General features: G+C 43.2%; 1 protein-coding gene across 1 annotated transcript in view; it reads left to right on the plus strand.

Annotated features, from left to right (window-relative positions):
- Nucleotides 1-25,769, plus strand: part of THEMIS2 (thymocyte selection associated family member 2) — a 61,676-nt gene that overhangs the window by 35,174 nt on the left and 733 nt on the right. The window contains exons 4-5 of the mRNA XM_033954506.1: nucleotides 4,542-5,578; nucleotides 20,448-20,616. Of these exons, the coding sequence (XP_033810397.1) occupies nucleotides 4,542-5,578; nucleotides 20,448-20,616 (1,206 nt within the window). The remainder of the gene's footprint in view (nucleotides 1-4,541; nucleotides 5,579-20,447; nucleotides 20,617-25,769) is intronic.

Consider the following 25,769-nt stretch of genomic DNA (forward strand, 5'->3'; position numbering starts at 1 on the left):
TAGCCCGCGCTGCTCCCGATGCTTATAGGAACTCTATGAGTGTCGGGAGCAGTGCTAGCGCAGTTTGATAGAAGAGGCCCTAGGAAGTGAACCCAAAAGCTGTGAAGAGACAATCGATATTATAAGAATTCTTTTTTTTCCCCCACATGAATCCATGTTAAATAAAGCTGTTGCTTAGCAACTGCATGTGTTGGCTACAGTCTGTGAGGTCCTGCTGAAGTATCCAATCAGGAAGTTGGACCCTGTCCCACAACCACTGGGTGGCTCCAGTGGTATAGTAAGAGAGGGTGGGGAGCGGTCCGTCCCGGATGCCATCTTGGTGGAGGGGCCGGCACCCGTCCTCCTCTCTGCCTACCCCCCCTCCTCCACTGTACCTCTAGCTTTTCGCCAGGGCGAGCAGCAACTCCGACTTGCTGCTCGCGCCAGCGGCGGCTTTCCCTCTGATGTCATTTCCGGGTCCCATGCCTAGGAAATGACATCAGAGGGAGAGCTGATGGGGGCAGCAAGTTTGTGATGCTGCATGTAGTGGGAAAGTTAAAGAGGTATAGGAAAGGGGATGTGTGTGCGGCAGGGGGTTGGGGAAGGAGAGAGAGGTGGGGGGGAGGGGCGCCACCGCCCTGGGCGCCTCTCGCCCTCACTACGCCACTGGGTGGTGCCAGGGCCATGGTAGCATCACGGATGCAAATACAAAAGAGTCAGACATGTCTGTGTACTTGTGCAAGGTCTTCTGGAATGCAGTATCTCTTTTAAGAGTATGAAATAAAGTGATCTCCATGGATATTATAATTCTTCGTTCTCAACACCCATGTTTTGCACAATCAAATTGCCCGCCTAAACTCATTGACACCATGTTCGTGACAGCTCTAATGCATATTCTGAAAAACTGGAAATCATCCTCATTGCTAGACTACACTTTTTGGTGGAACTCTTTAAGTATGTACCATAAATTTGAATCTTATGCATATGAGAAGAAATTGTTTTCTCGATCTTCCACAAACTTGACACGAAACAAATCACCTTGGCCATTCTTAGATTCATATGTTCGTTCTGCTCTATAGACACTTCTGCCTCTCTCTTTCTCTCTCTATATCTCTCTCTATTTCTCATTCTCTCTCTCTTCCTTTATCTTTCTCTCTCTTTCTCTTATCCCTCCTGCTTCTCTGTCTTCTTCTATTCCTTTTCTAAGCAGTTCCAGATACTCTGGATCCTTCTCATTAATCTAGTTTTATTCAAATGATTGTAGATACGAATATTTGATACATGATTTTTATTATGATCTATATGTTTGAACTGCTTTCTGTTTATAATTCCTATAATATTCAATAAAATCATTGAACTAAAAAAAAAAAAAAAAAAGAGTATGAAATAAATGATTTCTTGAGTAAGATAACCTTGCGAATTTCTGGCCTATTCTTAGAGACTGAAGCCTTCACAGGTACAATCAGCAGACAAGATCAGTCAAAGCAAGAAGTTTTATTATGAGCCAAAATATGTAAAAGGTCCGTTATTGTCACAGATCTGATAAACAAACAGACAGAATTTACATGAACTTCAGTTTTGCATTAAAAGAAACGATTCTCTCAGGTTTCCCGAAGCCCAGCTTCACTAAACTCACGCTTGTTAATACCCTTGGTGACCAGCTCCTAGAAGGCCCAACTTCAGTACTTCACTCGTACACTATAATCTTCCTATCTCGGTCCATTTTCAAGCATTGCAGTCACAGGCTAGAAATTCTCGTAAAGGATCCCTTCATCCTGACCTGACCCTGTCTTCAGACCCTGCTGCCCTGGCTTGGAATCTCTCTTAGAGGACCCGTTCTCCCTGCTCTGGGCTCCTCCATCCTATTCCCACTCTGGCGTTTTAACTTCCTCTCTGCCTGAGCTCCACCCTCCTGGCTAGGCAGGCTGGCTCTACCTCCCTGATAAAGTGGCCCAGTAATAGAGCACACTTAAGGAAACTCGTTTTATTCCAAGCATTCCCCAACACAGACTACTAGAGGTTTCTGAATGAGAACCACTGTATCATTTTTGTAGAAAATAATCATTAAATTTCACCATTGCAATAATGAGGGAGTCTCCGAGCAAAGTCAGTTCTGTAAGATAGTCTTTATCCCCTCTCAGGACAGAGCGATAAATCCAGTAAAACCTTTTGGGCTAGGAGATGCAACTAGAAGAACTCCAAACAACACAGGTGGTGCTGGACTCCATTGAGTCTTCCAAAGATGAGACACATGTAGTCTAATAGTATCCCAAAACTTGGAAAGCAAGAAACGACAACAAAGGTGACTTATTGGAGCTCAATCGCTTTGATTGTACAATAGGGCTCGGCAAGATTGTGTTTCGACACGATTGTGTTTTGCCTCAGGAGTCTGAATGTATGATTGAGAACTGAATATCACAGAATATCATAAGCCTTCAATACTTGTTCTGTGATGTTTGAGGTGACTTATGTCTTGTGACGTTGTGTTTATCGATAAAATGTTCCCCTGAAATGTTTTGATGCTTGACAGCAGAAAAACGCAAATCTCAGGTTGTGATTTTGTGTGCTGTTGTCCAACCAAAAATGAAAGTCAAAAGACATAAATCAGCTCAAACATCACAGAACAAATATTCAATTCTCAGTCATACATTCGGACTCCTGAGGCAGGCCCTTTTGGGCCGAAACACGATTGCGTCGAGTCCTATTAACCTACTGGCCACCAGAGCAGCGAAACTAGACCGACAGCTCACCAGTCTGCTGACTTCAACCACAGACTACAAAACCTTCAAAAAAATACATAAAACCAATATAACACAACCAAACAGGCTCTGAACTCCTCCTGCAATTACCAACTACTCCTTAACAAATTAGAAAATGCTCAAACTTTTCCTTAAGTATTTCTTAATATCTTAACAATATGTTCTTATTATCATAACAACTCTTATGTAATCTGCCTTGAACCGCAAGGTAAAGGCGGAATAGAAATCACTAATGTAATGTAATATTGTAAAATAAAAGCGATTTGAGCACCAGTAAGTCACCTTCGTTATCTTTCTTGCTTTCCAAGTTCTGGGAAGGCGGTATCTCCTGTTTCTCCGAGGAGTCTAGTAGCAGACATAGCCATAACATGTGTCCCAAAAATCCATTAGACTGCTGATATTTCAAGCAGATATGTCCAAACCCTTTTTAAATACAGCTACGTTAAACTGCTTTTACTACTTATTCCGGAAATTAATTCCAGAACTTAACTCAGGGGTTCCTACAGCTGTCTTGGGGGAACCCCAGGCAGTCAGATTTTCAGGATATCCACAATGAATATGCATTCATATGGCATGAAAATCTCTCTCATGAGAATTCATGGTGAATGTCCTGAAAATATGACTAGTTGTGCTTCCCCCAGGACAGGTTTGGAAATCACTGGCTTAACTATACATTGAGTCCTTAAAAAAAAATATTTTTTTTCACTCAAGGTATAGTTAAGCCAGTGATTTTCAAACCTGTCCTGGGGGAACCACAACTAGTCATATTTTCAGAACATTTTCCATGTTTCCCTGAAAATAAGACAATGTCATATTAATTTTGGGTCCAAAAAACGCATTAGGGCTTATTTTGGGGGGGATGTCTTTTTTTTTTTTCATGTATAACAATCATCTCTCCCTTCCTCTCCTCCACCCTAATTCTTCCTTTTTCCTTTCTTCCCTCTCCCCCCCCCATGTGCAGCATCTTTCCTCCCTTGTCACCCATCCCCTTGTGCAGCATTTTTCTATTCCTCCCATTCCCTTGTACAGCAGAACCCCACTGACCCTCCCACCATGAGACTGACATACCAGCAGCTGTTTTTGGAGGACTCAGAGTGGAGGTGTCAGGTCTCACTGGGGTGGGAATTGCTGAATTGATGAGTCCAATTTTTTCGGCGGATCAGGCAGCACTAGTATCAGGGATGGAGTCGGGGAATGTCGGGGACATTTAGGAGAGGCTTCGGTGGTCGATCTTAACTTATTTTGGGGGTAAGTCTTATTTTAAGGGAAACAGGGTACAATGAATTCTTCATAAGATAGACGCCCCTTAGTACTTGTACTTTTCAAAAAAGTAAACAATTGATTTAATTCCATTCAGGATTTTATAGATCCCTTCAGCCTTCTCTGCTCCAAACTGAAGACTCTAAGCCTCTGTAGCCTTTCCTCATATGAGAGGAATTCCATCCTCTTTATCATTTTGGTTTCCCTTCTTTGTACCTTTTCCAGTTCCACTGCATCTTACATGTTTTTGAGATATGTTGACCAACATGCTCACGATACTCAAGGTGTGCTCTCACCAAGGAGTGATACAGAGGCATTATTGTTTTATTCTATATCCCTTTCCTATACAATAGAACAAGGTAAAAGGATAGAAGTACCTCAGGATGGTCTTCATTCTCTGTTGCGTGTGGTAAAAGAGGAATAGAGATGTCTGGAGATGTTGGGGTTTTTTTAAATTGGGGCACACACAAGGTCATCTCACTTTTTTCCTTCTTCAGTTGTGAATGCCCAACCTGTTATTTTTCTGTTTTCTCCCCCTAACAGTGCGAAGAAACGCGGTGAAGATTCCATCCAGTCTGGAGGTGGATGTGATAGATGTGACTAGCCGTGCCCAGCAGGTCAGCTTCATCACCCCACTGACACTTCCTGAAATTCTAGCACACGAGGAGGCTTTCCCCATCACAGCAGAGCTGCTGGAGGTTCCTGAGTACCAGACAGTATTTAAAGCTCACTGGCCTAGATCCCTGAAGAAGGGTCAGAAGATCCATATTCATAGCAGGGCCTCAGCCTGGAGAGTTCTCGCATCTACTACTAAGGGAAACAAGGCAGTCAGGTACTTTTTGATCTCTGGTGGCTACCGAGGAATGTTGAAGAGAAGGCTAAGGGAGTTCTCCACAGCCTATGACCTCCTGACCAGCCTGAACTCTGGTGAGAATCTGCAGGTTGTCGTAACCAAGGACTTTGAGTGCTATGAAGACTGCTTCCCATCACTGAGTGTTGGAGACCGGCTCAAGGTGCTGTATCACACCACAGTGAGGACCCCTCAAGAAACCGATGTCATTGTTTGCAACCTGTGCTGTGAGGGACAGATGAAGCAAATCATGCTGCCATTGTATGTTGAGGGCCGCTTTGTGGAAGAAGTCACGGACACTGCGAAATACACCATGTCTGAAGTAATCCAAAAACTGAAGCTACCATGTGAGGTTAAAGTTGCCATGAAAGATCCCACCTTGGACACTGACATCCTTAGCTCTTTTGCTTCCCTGAAGCTAGAGGAGCTCATTGACGATCCTTTCCTGGTCATCAGCTTCATGGAACAGCCCAGGCTGTGCTTTGAGCTCCCAGTGAAATGGTTCGACATTTTGCTGTTCTTCACTGAGGACTCTGTCAGAGAGCTGAAGGAGCCCGTAAATCAGTCTGTGGTGGAAGAGCTAACAGACTCCTTCTATTACCAATTGCGGAAGCTGCTGCCTTGCAGTGGGCCCCCTCCTCCAAGACCACCAAAGAGAGCTACCTTCGGTTCCAATGACACCACAAAAGAAAACACCACAGAAAGGAAACAGTCCATGGCAATGCCAATGGTAAAAGTCTTTCCATTGTCTTCTCTGGGGAGGGTCTTACAGAAAATGTAAAAAGGATAGAAAGAGGATGGCATGGCAAAGCACAGACGTATTATTCAACAAACTTCTATGTAAAGTGATAAGGTAGCTCTATATACGCCAACAGTGTTGTATAGTAACTAAGGCCCGGATTCCATATATAGTGGCTGTCATCGGAGGCTGCCTTAAAAATGGCCGCTGATCGTCAACCACGCAATGGTGCCGTTTATAGACTCGTGCCTTTCGGAAAGGTAGGCACTGGAAATGTGGACCAGGGTTTTTCACGGCCTATATTACTGGTGCCTACCTTTGCCATGAATCGCGCCTACGGAGGTGCTTTACGACATCTAACGTCACGTCTGGCATGAGCCACGCCTATAGTGGCATTAGATGACGTAAAATGCCTCCATAGGCATGATTCCTGTGCTCTTTTTTTAGGCACTGGTAGGCGCCTACATTTTTTTTAAACTGCTTTTAATCGGTTTTAAATGGCATTTTCTCAACTTTAGTTAGGCACTTAAGTTAGGCACCATTTATAGAATCTGGGCCTAAGTAAATGTAACTAATATACTGTACTTAAGTAAAAGTTTTGATACCTTTACTTATACAGAAGTACAGGATAACATTTGTTACTTTTACTAAAGTAATAATTTGCCAAGTTTTTTTCTTTTATCTAGTTACATTTGATGCTTGCAGTTAAAAGTAAAAGCGGAAGGGAGATGTAAATGACAGTTCCTCAGTAAACCAAATGAAACAGCAAATCAGGGAACAGAATTTTGCTCTTGCAAACCTCGTTATGCAAACAGTGGGCCATTTGTGGAATTGCCTTTGTTCGAACTGATTAGATGAGTTGGGTCACTTGAAAGCGGAGATGAAGCTCACGCTGGTAGCATTTCTTGATGAACCCTCATTATAGCTGGGGTGCTTTTGCGTTTTACTCAAAAAGCATTATTTTAGGCATCTACTTTTTTATTTCACGTGTGTAAAATTTTAATTTGTTTTTCATTATACTTTCTACTTAAGTACAAAGTACTTACGTAAAAGTACCTTTACTTTTACGTAAGTACCTAACGGATGTAGCGGTATATAAGAAATAAATTACATTACATTACATTACTTTGACCTAGTACTTTAAACAACACTGGAAGTCAATGCCAACAGCAATTAATTATATCTGCTATATTTTCAAATGGCTAAATTTAATCATAGAGCTACCCTAGTGCAACAAAGGTGGTTTTTTTTTTTTGTTGTGCAAGTCTCGTATGTGAGATTCAACAGTGAAATTCAAAATAAATTATAACGTTCAATCCTCCCAATATTCAGTGGTACATAGCTGGCTATCTGGCGATATTCAGCAGGAGATAGCCAACTATCTCTCGCTGAACATCTGGCTCGCCAGATTGGCCAGTGACCGGCTGTGTCACGCAACATTGCCAGTCACCACCAATATTTAGTGGCTGGCCAGTTAGGTTCAGTAGCTAGATAGACTTTTTTTGTGTGGAGTCTACCTTTGGCTGCTATAAGAACATAAAAATTGCCATACTGGGACAAACTGAAGGTCCATCAAGCCCAGCCAGTATCCTGTTTCCAACTGTGGCCAACCTAGGTCTCAAGTACCTGGCAGAATCCCAAAGAGTAGCAACATTCCAGAGCTGAGATTGTGATGTCATAATGCCTCATTCCACCAGTGCCTAAGAGCCAACCTCAGCAGTGATGTCACAATGGCCTGATTATCAAATACTTGGCTCACATAAGAGCTTAAGAGCTGCCATACATTGACAGATTGAAGGTCCATCAAGCCCAGTATCCTGTTTCCAACAATGGCCAACCCAGGTCCCAAGTAGTAAAACAGATTTTGTGGTGCTTATCCTAGGAATAAACAGTGGATTTCCCAGAGCCATCTCAGTAATGGCCTATGGACTTCTCTTTTAGGAAATCTTCCAAACCTTTTAAACCGTTCTAAGCGAACTGATTTCTCCACATTCTCTGGCAACAAATTCCAAAGTTTAATTATATGTTGTATGAAGAAATATTTTTTACAGTTTGTTTTAAATCTGCTACTGCTACTTTTTAAATAAGAGACCAAAGACTGGTCTATGAGACATTTTGAGCATGGAGATTAAGCATCAAATTTCTGCACCTCAATGGCCACGAATTTGGGCTTGGAGGTGAGATGTACAGTGTCCGCGTCTATGAGACAAACTTGTTTTTTTTTTCCTGTTGCATAGAGCATTTTGGACCCCAGTTCGTTTACAGAAGTTACATAGTTCTAAGTCTAATAGATGCTGGCACTGTCAACTTGAAGCTGGGACATTAGATCATTTGCTATTCTATTGTCCATTGATACTTGCTTTTTGGAAGTCAATTTGGGGTCAAATAAATAGCTTGTTGGAAAATCCGGTTGCATTATCGTATGATACTGTGTTATTTGGTACATCAGTGAGGGCTAAGGGCCAAATTTCTTCTAATAACAACAAGCTATTACTCATTATGTCAGGGGTTGCCAAACAACATATTATGAAAAATTGGGATCGGTTGAATTATAACTTTTGGTGGAACTCTCTATGTCACATATTTCAAATGGAAAGGGTAATTGCCATGCAGCAGGGGAATTTTAAGAAATTTCAGGATATTTGGGAGCCATTAACAAAATACTGTAATGAATGAATATAATTTCTACCCCTTAAATATGCACATCCAAGGTGGGGGGAGGGAGAAGGGTGGGGGTGTTTTGGTTTTCTTATGAGTGCAAATAATTTGGAGAGGGGGGGTTATTATATGTCTTCTTATGTTTGATGAAAGTTATTGAATATGGGGGAGGGAGGGTTATGGGATCTGAATTAGATAGAAACACTACTTGTCTCACTTCTAGATACAGCCCGGCAACACATCAGTAAGGGAAAAAAGATGGTGTTAATACAACTAGACCTCTCCGCAGCATTTGACCTAGTTGACCACACCATATTACTACAAATACTCGACACCATAGGGATCTCAGGCAAGGTCTACAATTGGTTTCAAGGGTTCCTCAAATCAAGAACCTACAGGGTAAAGTACAATGATATAAAATCAGAGCCATGGGCAAACCCCTGCGGAGTTCCACAAGGATCACCACTCTCACCTATGCTCTTCAACCTCTTTCTCTCCTCCCTAGGAGCCACTCTAGATAACCTAAATGTCACATCCTTCAGCTACGCAGACGACATCACCATACTCCTCCCCTTCGACCCATCAGATACCACCACCACAACAAAGCTGGAAACAACCTTAGATACAGTAGAAAAATGGATGATGGATCACAAACTAAAACTAAACTCAGAAAAAACAAAATTCCTCTTGCTCGAACAGGCCAAAACGCCTACCATCACAGAACTGAAAATCAAAAACACCAAATACCCAATACAACCCGAACTAAAACTCCTAGGAGTTATAATAGACAGATGCTGCACAATGCAGTCCCAAATCAACAAGACGACCCAGAAAGCTTTTCTAACCATGAGAAATCTACGTAAAATCAGAAAATTCTTCAACCCAGCACAATTCAGACTAATTGTCCAATCCCTAGTCTTAGGTCTGCTGGACTACTGTAACTCCCTCTATCTTCCTTGTCCAGCCACTATGATAAAAAGACTCCAGACCATACAAAACACCGCCCTCAGACTGATCTACTCACTCAGAAAATATGATCACATAACTACTGCCTTCTTAGACTCCCACTGGTTACCCATACAAGCACGAATTCAATTCAAATTCCACTGCCTATTATTCAAAGCGTTACATGGCTCTTCCCCTTCCTACCTAAACAACCGCTTAAACCAGATCTCCACCTCAAGACACAGAAGAACCCCAAACCCTTTTACTTTTCCCCCACTCAAAGGCACACTACGCAAGAAATTGTTTGACAACCTTCTGGCAACACAAGCAGCAAAACTCAACCATACCATCTCCAATCTGCTGATAACATCGGACGACTTCAAAACATTCCGAAAAGAAATCAAAACCCAGCTTTTCAAAAAATTCATCCAAATATCTTAACCATTCTTCACCTACCTCAAGATATTACTTCCCCAAATAACCCACCTAAACACCTTCCAAGCAAACAGACCCCAAAAATTAGATGGTAATCTTACCTACTCTAACTATATTCTCTTTGTCCATATCACACAGTTCGGCACTGTCATTTTACTATCCAACCCCTAATTCCCCTTAGGAATGTATCCAGCTATCTCTCTTCTGTCAAAAAAAAAAAAATAAAAAAAAAAAAAAATTGTATCTTCACTGGAAAATGTCCAGTCAAATCTTTTGTAATCCGCCTTGAACTGCAAGGTATAGGCGGAATAGAAATCCGTAATGTAATGTAATGTAATGTAATTTTAATAGGATATTAAGTGATGTATTTAAGTATAAATTGATGTTATATGCTGTTGCACTTAGTGTAAGTTTTTAAAATGAATAAGGAATATTTAAAAAAAAAAAAAAAAATCTGCTACTTAGTAACTTCATCGCATGCCCCCTAATTTTGGAAAGAGTAAACAAGTGATTCACATCTCCCCTTTTCGCTCCACTCATTATTTTATAGACCTCTATCATATCCCCCCTGAGCCGTCTCTTCTCCAAGCTGAAGACACCGAGACGCTTTAACCTTTCCTCGAAGGGAAGTCGTCCCATCCCTTTTATCATTTTCGTTGCCCTTCTCTGCACCTTTTTCTAGTTCCGCTGTATCATTTTTGAGATACGGCGACCAGAACTGTACACAGTATTCGAGGAGCGGCCATAACATAGAGCGATACAAGGGCGCTAAAACATTTTCACCTTTGTTTTCCATTCCTTTCCTGATAATTCCTTTTTTTTTTTTTTTAGTTCAATAATTTTATTGAATATTATAAGAATTATAAACAGAAAGCAGTTCAAACACATAGAATCATAATAAAAATCATGTATCAAATATTCGTATCTACAATCGTTTGAATAGAACTAGATTAATGAAAAGGATCCAGAGTATCTGGAACTGCTTAGAAAAGGAACAGAAAAAGACAGAGAAGCAGGAGGGATAAGAGAAAGAGAGAGAAAGATAAAGGAAGAGAGAGAGAAAGAGAAATAGAGAGAGATAGAGAGAGAGGCAGAAGTGTCTATAAAGCAGAACGAACATATGAATCTAAGAATGACCAAGGTGATTTGTTTCGTGTCAAGTTTGTAGAGGATCGAGAAAACAATTTCTTCTCATATGCATAAGATTCAAATTTATGGTACATACTTAAAGAGTTCCACCAGAAGGTGTAGTCTAGTAATGAGGATGATTTCCAGTTTTTCAGAATATGCATTAGAGCTATCACAAACATGGTGTCGATGAGTTTAGGTGGGCAATTTGATTGTGCAAAACATGGGTGTTGAGAACGAAGAATTATAATGTCCTGATAATTCCTAACATTCTATTTGCTTTCTTAGCAGCCGCCGCCGCACATCAAGCTGAGGGTTTCAACGTATCCTCAACGATGACACCTAGATCCTTTACCTGGGCAGTGACTCCTAACGCAGAACCCAGCATCACATAGCTAAAGTTCGGGTTCCTCTTTCCCGCATGCATCACTTTGCACTTGCCCACATTAAAACGTCATCTGCTATTTTGACGCCCACTCTTCCAGTCTCACAAGGTCCTCTTGCAATTTTTCACAATCCTCTTGCGATTTAACAACTTTGTGTCATCAGCAACCTCTGCCTGAACTGGTAGCCTGTGCAATTTGCTTAATAAAGAAGTAATGCGGTCATACCTCTTAAGTCCAAAAATCAATCTTGCTGCTTTATTTTGGAGCAAACAAAGTTTCCTCTGCAATAGAGAATGACACGGGGACAAATTTTTTCCGTCCCCGCGGGAACTCATTTTCTTGTCCCAGCGAATTATTTTCCTGTCCCTGCCCCATTCCTGCACAAGCCTCAAACACTTGAAAATCATAAGTAGCAATATTCTAGAGCTCAGATTGTGATGTCATAATGCCTCATTCCACCAATGCCTAAGCTCCGTCCTCATCTGCACAAGCCTCAAACACTTTAAAATCCTAAGTAGCAACATTCTAGAGCTCAGATTGTGATGTCATAATGCCTCATTCCACCAATGCCTAACCTCCTTCCTCATCTGTACAAGTCTCAAACACTTTAAAATCATGTGTTCGAGGCTTGTGCGGTTAAGGCAGAGCTTACAGGAATGGGGCAGGGACAGCGACAGCAACAAAACTCATGGGGACAGGATGGGGAAACTGAGTTCCTGCAGGGATGGGGGAAAATGTGTTTCCGTGTCATTCTGTACTCTGCAATACCCACATGCACTGAATTACAGTAATGTAAGCGTGAAGATTGAACTATTAAAGCAAAACAGTAGGTATATGAGAATGAGATTGAACTAGTCTCAATTGCTTGTGTTTATAAAAAAAATCTTTTTTAGTCAGACTATTAATCTGAAGCTCAAAAGAAAGAGTTGAATCAAAAATTACACCCCTAATGCTGGAAGACTGAACCACTGCAGCTAGAGCCGCAGTAAGTTTGTGGCACTGCAAAACAAGGGGCGGTAACTAACAAGGAAGACTTAAGGCCAGCGCTTGCATGAAGGGGAGATGGTGCAGGTGGGAAGGTGGGAGACCTGGAACCAGAAGAGAAGCTAGGACAGGGTTGCCAGATTTTCCAATCAGAAAATCAGGACCCCTAGACCCGCCCCCCCAGGCCCGCCCAGTCCCACCCATCCACACCCTGTAATACCCTATTCCTGCCCCCAGGCTCACCCTAGCCCTCACCCCTCCCGCTGCCTACTCTTGTCGGGCAGGGAGGAAATCTGTGCATGGACGGGTGCCACGCGATGACGTCACTGCCCGACGCGATTTGAGGAGGCTTTTCAAAACCTGGACAAAAGGAGGACATGTCCGGGAAATCCGGATGTCTGGTATCCCTAAGCTAGGAGGATTCAGGCCCAGATTCTAAAAAGTTAACGTTACCTTTAATGCGGTCGCTAAACCGGTTCCAGCCGGTTTTGCGTGCGTGTATTTTAGCAGAGGATTCTCATAAAGGCTTACCGTGGTCTTTTCCTAGCAGTCTCCGATCCTGCCTTGCAAATGGGCTCATCAGTATTTAAACGAGCACTCCGGTTGATTTTTTTTTCATCATTACCGCGTGATTCTCCAGTTGTGGTGTCGGCTTTCGGCGAGCAAAAATCAGCGACTGGTCCGAGGGCTGCTGGTACGGTGCCAGCACTATGATAAGCGCATCTCTGGCGTGTGTTTCGACTGTGGCTAATGAGAAAAAAATAAAAATTACACGATTCGCATAAATTATAGGGCTCCTTTTACGAAGGCGGGTTAGCAGTTTAATGCACGTAATAGAGCGCGCTAAATCGCCGGCTGCGCTAGCCGCTACCGCTTCCTCTTGAGCAGGCAGTAGTTTTTCGGCTAGCGCGGGGGTTAGCGTGTGATTAAAAGTCATGTGTGCTAACGTGGCTTCGTAAAAGGAACCCATAGTCTTTTTTTTTTTGGGTGGGTGGGGTGGACAAAAGCACGCTTCTTGTGCGTGTGTATTAAAGTTTCAAGTTTATTAAAATCTTATTATACCGCCAATTCAGACTTCAAGGCGGTGTACATACCATATTAAAAGTACATGTGTTTAAAATTACACAGTATAGCGGAGGTATATCGTACAAAGACTTAACAGTGCAAGACTAACGGACGAACTGGTATAGAAGGGAGGCGGTAGAACTACATTATTTATAAAGAAAGAACAAATGGAACGGACATTAGGAAGGGAACTGATACTAGTGAATCAATCAGATTCAAAGAGATAGTATCCTTAGCAGGACGGTTAAACATTAAAAGCATCCTTAAATAGATAGGTTTTTAGTTTGGACTTAAAGTCTAAAATGGACATGTCTTACATGTGTCTTACGTGTTTCTGGCTGTGGTTCATGATAAAATTTGACATTAAAAACAAATTACAAGATTTACATGAATTATAGCAGTTTTGGGGTCTGAAACGGACATGTCATACATGTGTCTTACGTGTTTCTGGCTGTGGTTCATGATAAAATTTGACATTAGAAACAAATTACAAGATTTACATGAATTATAGCAGTTTTGGGGTCTGAAACTCTGAAACGGACATGTCATACATGTGTCTTATGTGTTTCTGGCTGTGGTTCATGATAAAATTTGACATTAGAAACAAATTACAAGATTTACATAGATTATAGCAGTTTTGGGGTCTGAAACGGACATGTCATACATGTGTCTTACGTGTTTCTGGCTGTGGTTCATAATAAAATTTGACATTAAAAACAAATTACAAGATTTACATGAATTATAGCAGTTTTGGGGTCTGAAACTCTGAAACGGACATGTCATACATGTGTCTTATGTGTTTCTGGCTGTGGTTCATGATAAAATTTGACATTAAAAACAAATTACAAGATTTACATGAATTATAGCAGTTTTGGGGTCTGAAACGGACATGTCATACATGTGTCTTACGTGTTTCTGGCTGTGGTTCATGATAAAATTTGACATTAGAAACAAATTACAAGATTTACATGGATTATAGCAGTTTTGGGGTCTGAAACGGACATGTCTTACATGTGTCTTACGTGTTTCTGGCTGTGGTTCATGATAAAATTTGACATTAGAAACAAATTACAAGATTTACATGGATTATAGCAGTTTTGGGGTCTGAAACGGACATGTCTTACATGTGTCTTACGTGTTTCTGGCTGTGGTTCATGATAAAATTTGACATTGAAACAAATTACAAGATTTACATGGATTATAGCAGTTTTGGGGTCTGAAACGGACATGTCTTACATGTGTCTTACGTGTTTCTGGCTGTGGTTCATGATAAAATTTGACATTGAAACAAATTACAAGATTTACATGGATTATAGCAGTTTTGGGGTCTGAAACGGACATGTCTTACATGTGTCTTACGTGTTTCTGGCTGTGGTTCATGATAAAATTTGACATTGAAACAAATTACAAGATTTACATGGATTATAGCAGTTTTGGGGTCTGAAACGGACATGTCTTACATGTGTCTTACGTGTTTCTGGCTGTGGTTCATGATAAAATTTGACATTAGAAACAAATTACAAGATTTACATGAATTATAGCAGTTTTGGGGTCTGAAACGGACATGTCTTACATGTGTCTTACGTGTTTCTGGCTGTGGTTCATGATAAAATTTGACATTGAAACAAATTACAAGATTTACATGGATTATAGCAGTTTTGGGGTCTGAAACGGACATGTCTTACATGTGTCTTACGTGTTTCTGGCTGTGGTTCATGATAAAATTTGACATTGAAACAAATTACAAGATTTACATGGATTATAGCAGTTTTGGGGTCTGAAACGGACATGTCTTACATGTGTCTTACGTGTTTCTGGCTGTGGTTCATGATAAAATTTGACATTAAAAACAAATTACAAGATTTACATGAATTGTAGCGGTTTGGTGAGGGGGGGGGGGCGGAGAAAAGGCATGTCTTATGCGCATTCGTTGAAAGCCGACATTGCATCTCCCCTCCCTTCCCGTCATCCAATAGCTCTGGCATGCCTATGATTGACACACCATCCCTGATATCCAGCTACATGGCGTCATAGTGTATTCTGCACGTGTGCCGATCGCTATCACCAGCGACTCATCTCATGTAAATTTAGCGAACCTCCGCTACTCTCTGCCAACCGCATTTGCATACATGGGTTTTTTTGAAATCGCTATAATAACGGCTGCGAGAGCAGCCCGTCGTTTTTTATCGCAGCGTTTTGAGAATCTAGCCCTCAGAGATTATAGATTGTGATTCACGCTGCTGGATTCGAGGACTGAGGTACCACATACTGAACAGGGAGAAAGAAGGAGAGACGGTTACCAGGCGGAGGCATGACAATGTGTAGATGTGTTGGAAAAGTAATAAAGTGGTAAAATTAAGGGGTCCTTTTATTAAAAGATGCGTTGACCGATTTAGTGTGCGTTAAACACTAAGATGCCCATAGGAATATAATGGATGTTTTAACATTTAGCATGCACTAAGTGAATTTCTATTGTTTGGGTACATAATCAGTCTTGGGCAGGAGGTGTTTCCTTTTTTTGTATTTAACCCTTTCAGGACCAAGGGACATATTTGTCCCATAACTTTAAAATCCTATCAATTTTGATTGGGATAGTCTACAGTTCTAAATTTGATATGTACGGATTCCATATGATACTACCTTTATGTAAACAAACTGGTTCCGACATTCGTTCATTAGCGTCGTTGCTAGATTGACGAGAAGATTCACTTGCCACACTGTCCATAAGCCAGAAGTGTGATTTTTTTAAATAAAAATAATGATATTTCACAAAAAAAATCAATTTTTTGGCATCTGCAAGCTCTTTTTACCATAAAAATGTCGTCAAAACCACAAAAATTGGCCTACGATCCTTATGGTCCTGAAAGGGTTAAGAAGGACTTTCAAAATATTTTTGATAAAAAAAGAAAAAAGGTTCTTTAAAAAATACATATCTAGAAAATAAGCTTAAAGGGAGTTTTCAATATAAATAAGGGTGAGATTTTTCTGACCAATGATGGCTCCAAGTATGTGATCGGTACACTTCTCCCTCCGTATTCGCTGTGATAGGGGATTAACAGAACCGCAAATAACTTTTTCATATGTTATTCGCTGTTTTCTATTAAAAACCATCGTGAATATGGTGAAACCGCGAATAACATAGCGGGAGACCTGGTCTGTTCCTGAAGGAGAGGCAAAACATGGTGAAGAAAGTGCCGGGAATCGGCGATTTTCTCTGTAAATGCTTGGAATCTGCGATTTCTCTATGCGAGCTGATATAATTTTTTTTTTTGGGGGGGGGAGGAGTCAGCAAGCTAAAAACCACGAATAATCGAAACTGCGAATATGGAGGGTGAAGTGTACATGAATGCTATTTGGCTTCACAGTACTGTTTCACTGAGCTCTTGAGGTCTTTTCCTCCACCTAGGATAATTGTTACTCTCTCCTATTTCGGATTCTGATTGTGATATTGGAGCTCTCAGTTTCTATATATTTGGGGGGGGGGGGTTGTGGATTTTTCATTAATTTTTGAGAGGTTACAAGATATGACATTTTGCTGCTAAAGTTGCCTTTTCTCTGGTATTACTCCAAAATTATATAGAGTTATTTGGTGGTATATAAAAATAAATTGTTATTATTATTATTTTCTAGTTACTTTTTTTTGTGAGGAGTCTTTAATTTTCTCTACCATTTACAAGAAATGCTCATGACTGGTAACTTTCTAGTCATACAGCATAGAAGGAAATGTATTTCTATTTTTATTTCTCTAGTGTTGCCAAGTCATGCAGAGTCTGGTTTCAGGGGGGTTTCAGTCAATGTTTTTTGTGCATATATCGAGTTCTAGTTGGTGGTCACGCCCATCTGTGAGGTGAGACATTCCACTTGCCTGTAGTTTCAGTGCAGAGAGCTCAGTCCGTTTGACAACCTGCAGCAACCTGTAGGAGACATGCTGTCGCTTTAGGGCGATTCCCAGTATTTGCCTTGACAGCCTTTGGTGGGCCAGCTGGTTGTTGGAGAGAGGTCCACTCCCCAATGCAACCCCTCCATCCTACAGGGAACAGAAGGGAGATGGAGCTTTGCGTACTGATTCAAGCAGGTTGTTCCAGGCTTACGGCGCAGCAAGGCAGAAGGGGAAGGGTTGGGAGTTGGCTGTAGAAGAGAAGGGTACAAACAAGAGAGATGGGGTGTAGGAAGAGGTAAGAGAGGAGAGATACTGAGTACACTTGTGGGTCCAGTCAGAAAACGGGTTAATACTATAATACTAAATTCTCAAAAATTCACAGTCGCCCCTTGCAAAACAAAAGGCAAAGAGCATAAAAAAATTATCAAACAAAACGTATTCCAAAAACAAAAAGAAAGGAAGAATCAATCAAACTGATGCACAGTCTTCCTTCCAATTCCTCATGCATCAGTCGATGATTGTAATCCACAAAGGCATTGGAATATTCAATCTATACAGACTTTCTGCATAGGAATTCCATACACTCTCCAAAACTCTTCTCGACAGAGGACCTTGCTTCACTTGCTGCTGTGTCAGGAGAAGAGCAGCAACTAGATCCTTTGTTGAGAAGTATGGCATTCCAATGCAGAAGTCTATGTAGATTGAATATTCTAATGCCTTTCTGGATTGCAATCATCTGCTGACGCATGAGGAGTACATCATGTTTGATTGTTTCGTTCACAATCAATGGTTCTAAAAGAGAACCCCCCGTGAAGACATGATAGGACATGATAGGGTTTAAACTAAATCTTAAGCTTATATACTGCCTCTTCTCTGTAAATGTAGAGCTCGACACGGTTTACAAAAATTAAAAGGGAAGTACAGTGGGAGTTGGTGGTAGGGGGAGGTGAAAAATTTACATTTTTGAAAATAGCCAGGTTTTCAGGTGTCTTCGGAATAGTCTGAAAGAGACCAGGTTGCGCAGCTGGGCAGGGAAGTTATTCCAAAGCTCTGTAGTTTTGAAGTGAAGAGATTTCCCTAGTTTTTCAATGTAGGTAACGCCTTTTAGTGAGGGGAAAGATAATTGGAGCTTTTGGATAGATCTTGTGATGTCAGGTCTCACAGCATTCCAAGATAGAGGAATGAAAGGGGGAAGAATGCCATTCAGGATCTTGAAAGTTAGGCAGGCACATTTAAAGTAGACCTTGGAAATTACTGGGAGCCAGTGGAGTTGTAGCAAGAGTGGCGAAACATGGTCAAATTTGCTCTTTGCAAAGATCAGCCTAGCTGCAGTATTCTGTATCTGCTGAAGCCTTTGAAAGCCTTTTCTTGGTCAGGCTTAAATAGAATGAGTTGCAGTAGTCCAGCCTCGAAAGAATGATTGATTGAACAAGGTAACGTGTATAGAACAGGTGTAACTAGAGTTGTTGTATTCAAAAATGTATACTGTAGTCCTTGTATGTGAGGAATTCAATGTCCGAACTAGAGGTCTACACGGGAACGGGGATCGTGGGAATCCCGCGAGTCCGGTGGGAATCCCCCCCAACCCACGGGACTACCACGGGGACCCCCCTCTGGACCACAGGAATCCCACGGGGACCCCCCTTTAGCCAATGGGACTCCCAAGGGGATGGAAGGCTTTGGAAGCAGGGTTCATCCATATAATATAATGGACACGTCAGCCTTAGTAAAAGAGGGGGTTTATAAGTTAATTACCTGAACAGAAAACAAAAAAAAGGGTTCCACCAAAGAGATTCCACAAGGAAAACAGCAAAAGAAACTGTGGAATTGATGATCCTGTCAGTAGGAATTGCTGCTTTTTATAGGGACAGGCAGGGATGGAGGTAATTTCTTGCGGGGACGGGTGGGGACGGAGAGGATCCTGGCGGGGACGGGCGGGGATGGGTGGGATTTCTGTCCCCGTGCAAATCTCCAGTCCGAACCTTTAAGCTAAATGAAACCATGTGGGCTGCGTGCAGATTTTAGTTAGGCATTGCTAGGTGTCTATAATTGGGGTGCCTAACTAGGATGCCATTTATAGAATCTGGCCCTTAGTGATCAATTAGCACTTATGCATGAATTTATAACATTCACACACGAAAGTGCTGGCATCCCGGCCTTACCTGGTGGTCTAGCAGGCTTTCGGGGCAGGAGCGATCTTCCTGCGCTCCTGCCCCGTGCAGATCGCCAATAGGAAATAGCTGCCGTGAGTTCCCGTAGTCTCTTGAGATTACGACGGGAACTCCCCACAGCCATTTCCTATTGGCGATCTACACGGGGCAGGAGTGTAGGAAGATCGCTCCTGCCCCAAAAGCCCGCTAGACCACCAGGTAAGGCCGGGACACCGGGGGGAAGGCTAAACTGTGGGGTTTTTTTCTTTTTTTCCCCCCTCCCCCCAAAATTGCGAATATGTGAAATCGCGATTGCCGAAACCGCGAATGGGGAGGGGGAAGTGTAAAAGATAAAGACTGAGGGGAGCTGATATTGGGTTGTATAGAAGAAAAGTGTAGGGGCAGCTACACAAAACAGAAGTGGCATTAGGGGGTATAAACAGAGCAATTGACCTGGGTCCCCATGCTTACAGGCAGTGGTTAGTAAAGGGGGTGGCGTGGCATCTTGCTGAGGGCGTGGCACCCCTCCTCCTCTCCGTACGAACATAAGGAAGTTCTTCTTCACTCAGAGAGTGGTAGAAAACTGGAACGCTCTTCCGGAGTCTGTCATAGGGGAAAACACCCTCCAGGGATTCAAGACAAAGTTAGACAAGTTCCTTCTGATCCAGAACGTACGCAGGTAGGGCTCATCTCAGTTAAGGCACTGGTCTTTGACCATAGGGCCGCCGCGTGAGCAGACTGCTGGGCACGATGGACCACTAGCCTGACCCAGCAGAGGCATTTCTTATGTTCTTGCCCCCGCTCCTCTCCTTGCCATGCGCCCCTTGCCTTCCCCTGTGTCTTTTTTACTTCCCCGGCACGAGGTTGCTGCCCGTGTCAGCATCGGCGCTCTCTCTGACATCACTTCCGGGACCTGCGCCTAGGAAGTGACATCCAAGGGCGAGCTGACACCCACGTGGGCATGCTGCTCACACCGTAGAAGTTTAAAATGTATGTGGAAAGGGAAGGGAGCGCACGCATGGGGCGGGGGAGGGGCGCCCTGTGCGCCTCTCACCTTTACTATGTCACTGCTTACAGGGGGGGGGAGGGTCCCCTTCTAAATGTCTGCTCTGGGCCCCATAGAGGTTTACCACGGGCCCTGACCCGAACTAAAAGAATTGCCATTGGGCAGACTCAAGGACCCATTCTGCTCCTTCATTAATTGTATTACCATATGTTTGATCTTCCAGCTTCCTCCACCCAAACATGAGCCAGATCGCCAATGTTCAGCCCCTCCACTACCAGCTCCCAGGAAACAAGGCATCCAGCTTTGCACAAGTAGTAAACCTAATGAGCATTCTCCGACCAAACCCAAGCGCAAGATGGCCAGCACCTCCACCAAGGAAGAGGAAGAAGAAGGTACGTGGGTGAAAGACCGATCTTGTGAAAAGTTTGGCTGTTTTTGTAAGATTATCAGGCTGTTTCATTTCTTTTTTTTTATTTCTAACTTATAGGGTTTCTGCCAGTTGGAACATGCAACAAACTATTGCATGGATTGTAAATATTATAGCTTTTTTTTTAAGCAAACAAGGTGATTTGAAATTCCCAAGGTTCATAACTTACACTGACTCACATATCAGTACACTAGGGGGGGATGACAGCCTGTGACGGGTACAAGTGGATCGATTTTTCACTCCATCAAAAATTACAAAGACTAGAGGACACTCGATGAAGTTACACAGAAACACTTTTAAAACCAATTGGAGGAAAATTTTTTTTCACTCAGAGAATAGTTAAGCTCTGGAATACATTGTGGTAAGAGCGGATAGTGTAGCTGGCTTAAAGAAAGGTTTGGACAAGTTCCTGGAGGAAAAGTCCATAGTCTGTTATTGAGAAATACATGGGGGAAACCACTGCTTGCCCTGGATCGGGAGCATGAAATGTTGCTACTACTTCAGATTCCGGAATCTTTTGTTACTCTTTGGGATTCCGGAATCTTCCTGTTCTTTAGGATTCTGAATGGAAAGTTGCTACTCCTCGGGTTCTGGCCAGGTACTAGGGACCTGGATTGGTCACCGTGAGAATGGAGAATGGACCCAGTAAGGCTATTCTTATGTTCTTATAAATATTCAAACATCGGGCCAGGTCCAGGCACCAGCCTTGAACATCCTGGTTTATGCGTCCAGCTCTCTCTTATGGGGTTAAGTGCAGCAATTAACTACATAAGTGACACCCCATAAAGATAGGACTGACATTTTATGCAGTTCGATTTGACTGCTACATTAGGCGGTTAAGGGCTCCTTTTACAAAGGTACACTAGCATTTTTAGCGTGCATGCTAGCTGAAAAATTACTGCTTGCTTAAAAGGAGGCGGTAGCATCTAGCACACGCTATTCCGTGCATTAAGGCCCTAACGCACCCTTGTAAAAGGAGCCCGAGAAGTATCAAATATCAGTATTTAACTACATAAGGGCCAACTTCACCTATAGACTGCGCACAAAAAAAACCAGCTTTGGGTTTAACGGTCTGTGGTGATAGTGGCATGAACTAATTTATTAAGAACATAAGAAGTGCCATCTCCGGAACAGACCCTAGGTCCATCAAGTCCGGCGATCCGCACACGCGGAGGCCCCGCCAGGTGTACCCTGGCATAGTTGGCCATTGAATATCGGTGGATGGCTCTGAACAAACAATTTAACTAGTCAGGAGTAGAGGTCTGCACAGGAACGGGGATCATGGGAATCCCGAGGGTCCCGCGGGGGTCCCGCAGGAATCTCCTCCTAACCCACAGGACTCCCACAAGGACCCCCCTCTGGCCCACGGGACTCCCACAGGGACCCCCCTCTAGCCAACGGGACTCCCAAGGGGATGGAAGGTTTCGGAAGCAGGGTTCGTCCATATAATACAATGGACACGTCAGCCTTAGTAAAAGAGGGGGTTTATAAGTTAATTACCTGAACAGAAAACAAAAAAAGGGTTCCACCAAAGAGATTCCACAAGGAAAACAGCAACGCAAACACAAAAGAAACTGTGGAATTGATGATCCTGTCAGAAGTAATTGCTGCTTTTTATGGGGACGGGCGGGAATGGAGGTAATTTCTTGCGGGGATGGGTGGGGACGGAGATAGCGTCCAAGGAGAGAGACAGAAATAAAGAAAGACAGACAGACAGCAGCCAAGGAGAGAGAAAGACAGAAAAAAAGACAGACAGACAGATAGCGGCCAAGGAGAGAGAGAGAGAGAGAAATAAAGACAGACAGATAGCGGCCAAGGAGAGAGACAGAAATAAAGAAAGACAGACAGACAGATAGTGGCCAAGGAGAGAGACAGAAATAAAGAAAGACAGACACCAGCCAAGGAGAGAGATAGACAGAAAAAAAAGACAGACAGACAGATAGCGGTCAAGGAGAGAGAGAAAGACAAAAATAAAGACAGATAGCAGCCAAGGAGAGAGACATAAATAAAGACAGACAGACAGACAGATAGCAGCCAAGGAGAGACACAGAAATAAAGAAAGACAGACAGACAGCGGCCAAGAAGAGAGACAGAAATAAAGAAAGACAGAAAGACAGATAGCTGCCAAGGAGAGAGACAGAAATAAAGAAAGACAGACAGACAGATAGCAGCCAAGGAGAGACACAGAAATAAAGACAGACAGACAGTGGCCAAGGAGAGAGAGACAGAAAAAAAGACACAGACAGATAGCGGCCAAGGAGAGACACAGAAATAAAGAAAGACAGACAGACAGCGGCCAAGGAGAGAGAGAGAGAGAGACAGAAAAAAAGACACAGACAGATAGTGGCCAAGGAGAGAGACAGAAATAAAGACACAGACAGATAGCAGCCAAGGAGAGAGACAGAAATAAAGACAGACGGACAGACAGCAGCCAAGGAGAGAGAAAGACAGAAAAAAAGACAGACAGACAGACAGTGGCCAAGGAGAGAGAGACAGAAAAACAGACAGACAGATAGCGGCCAAGGAGAGAGACAGAAAGAAAGAAAGACAGATAGACAGACAGCAGCCAAAGAGAGAGAGAGAGAAAGAAAAAAAGACAGACAGACAAATAGCGGCCAAGGAGAGACACATAAAGATAGACCGACAGACACATCAATTCTAGCACCCATTAATGTAATGGGCTTAAATACTAGTGTAAATATATGTTGATTGAATAGAAGCTATTAGTTAAATGCACCTGAAAATTACAAAAAAAAAAAAAAGAATTTTAAAGGAGATTTGAAACATTCTACACTTCTCCCTCCCTATTCGCGGGGGTTAGGGGCAGAGCCGGCCCGCAAATACGGAAAATTCACGAATACAACAGGAACTCCCATTGTAGTCTTATGAGACCACAGGAACTCACAGCACAACTCTGCACAGGGCAGGAGTGTAGGAAGATCGCTCCTGCCCCGCGTCACTGCTAGACCACCAGGTAAGGTCTGTGCTCCTGGGGCTCTGCTCGCCTCCTCTGCCTCCGGTCACCTCCTCATCCTCTGAACCCAGTCCCGGGCCCGTTTTTTTTTTTTCAAATGCGGGCTGCCAACGAGCAATTCATAGGGAGGGGACTTGGGGGGGAAAAATCGCAAATAATCGAAACCGCGAATAGGGAGGGAGAGTATAGATTGTTTTCAGACCTAATGTGATCAGGAAGGGCATTCCAAGGTTGTGGACCATTAACTGACAAAATACACTCTCTGGTAGAAGCATATGTCACATATCTTACAGATGGAATAGTAAGAAGGTTTTGTTGAAGTGAACTAAGTATATGAGAAGGTATATATGGTATCGGGTAACTATCACGATAAGTCGGAGATCGTGCAGAGCGTGTCCTGAAGACGAAGGGCAAGATCTTATATGTTAATCCAGTATCCCGCAAACTTTCTCGAGCTGCGGCACACTAAAGGTAGTGGCCGCAGCTTGGAGCACCCGGAGGTGTGCGAGTGTCGCCATGACGATGTCACGCACATGCGTGACATCATCATGTCAACATCCGCGCATGTGCGAAGGCCCCCGAGATGCCGGGGGGGAGGGGGAGGTGACAGCAGGGAAGAGGGCCGGAGAGACGGTGAGGCGCTGGATGATCGCCAACAGGACATGCCTCTCACTGTGCCGGCACCTCACCTCCTCCCCAGTGTGCTGCGGCACGCCTGAAATCTTAGGAGGCACAGTTTGCGAAACACTGTGTTCATCAATGATTAACAGGCAACCAACGAACAGACTTTAAGAATGGAGTGATCAAATTTCTTTTTCCCAGTTATTAATTTTTATAGAGGTATTTCAAATATCAACCATTAAAATTTTACTGGTATGAGGAGTGAACCGAAGAGTGAACTTTGCACATGCTCTGTGTGGATCAGAGAAGCCTGCACATCCTGCTGTTGCTGCCTATACTGTAGGGGGCAGTGTGTGCATGCTAGAGAAGATTGGCACTGCTCCTGCCCTCTGTTGGGCCTGTTCTATGGTGGGGCAATGTGGGGCAGTAGCCTCTCCTCCGCCCCCTGGATTCTATACAGGTTGCCCAAACATGCTTGTGTAGGGCAGATGTGCATGCAAATTAAAAGAGCCGTTCATTATCAGTGTTAATTGGCACTCATTTGGGCTTATGCATGCATCTGTCTACACGCTATTCTAGAACACTGTGTGACCAAAGGGTCAGATTCTATATAGGCTGCTTACTTTAGGCTCAGCTAGGTGCCCTAATCAAGGTTGCCTAGTGATACCTAATATGGAATCCGTGCACGACCTTTTTTTTTTTAAATTGGTATGGTAATTGACCTAGGGTTACCATATTTAGAGCCTCACAAACCCGGATGCAACACCCCGCCCCTTTCTGCTCCATCCCTGCCTTGTTCTGCCTCCATCCCCACCCAGTTCCATCTTATGTCCCGCCCCTCCAAGCTTCGTCTTCTCCCCCGAAGAAGCCTGCGCGGAGGTGTGTGCGACATCCTCCGCACGTGCTCAGAGTCCTTCCAGATGCGGCTGGAGCTCACTGGGGCTTTCCAAAATCGGGACAAACTCCCTGTGTCCTGTCCCTGTCCCATTTCTGTCAGCTCTGCTTTAACCACATAAGCCTCGAACATTTATGATTTTAGAGTGTTTGAGGCTTGTGCAGATGAAGACAGAGCTTAGGTATTGGTGGAATGAGGCATTATGACATCACAGTCTGAGCTCTAGAATGTTGCTGCTTATGATTTTAAAGTGTTAGAGCCTTGTGCAGATGAGGACAGAGCTTAGGCATTGGTGGAATGAGGCATTATGACATCACAACCTGAACTCTAGAATGTTGCTGCTTATGATTTTCAAGTGTTTGAGGCTTGGGCAGATGAGGACGGAGCTTAGGCATTGGTGGAATGAGGCATTATGACATCACAACCTGAACTCTAGAATGTTGCTGCTTATGATTTTAAAGTGTTTGAAGCTTGTGCAGATGAGGACGAAGCTTGCAGGAACGGGGCAGGGACAGGAAAAGAACTTGCTGGGATGGGACAAGAAAATGAGTTCCCCTTGCGGACGGGGAAAAATTTGTCCCCGTGTCATTCTCTAGTAGGGAAGGAGGTTTGTATTGCTGCTGCCTGT

The sequence above is a fragment of the Geotrypetes seraphini genome, chromosome 8 (genome assembly GCF_902459505.1).
Source record: "Geotrypetes seraphini chromosome 8, aGeoSer1.1, whole genome shotgun sequence".
NCBI lineage: Eukaryota > Metazoa > Chordata > Amphibia > Gymnophiona > Dermophiidae > Geotrypetes > Geotrypetes seraphini.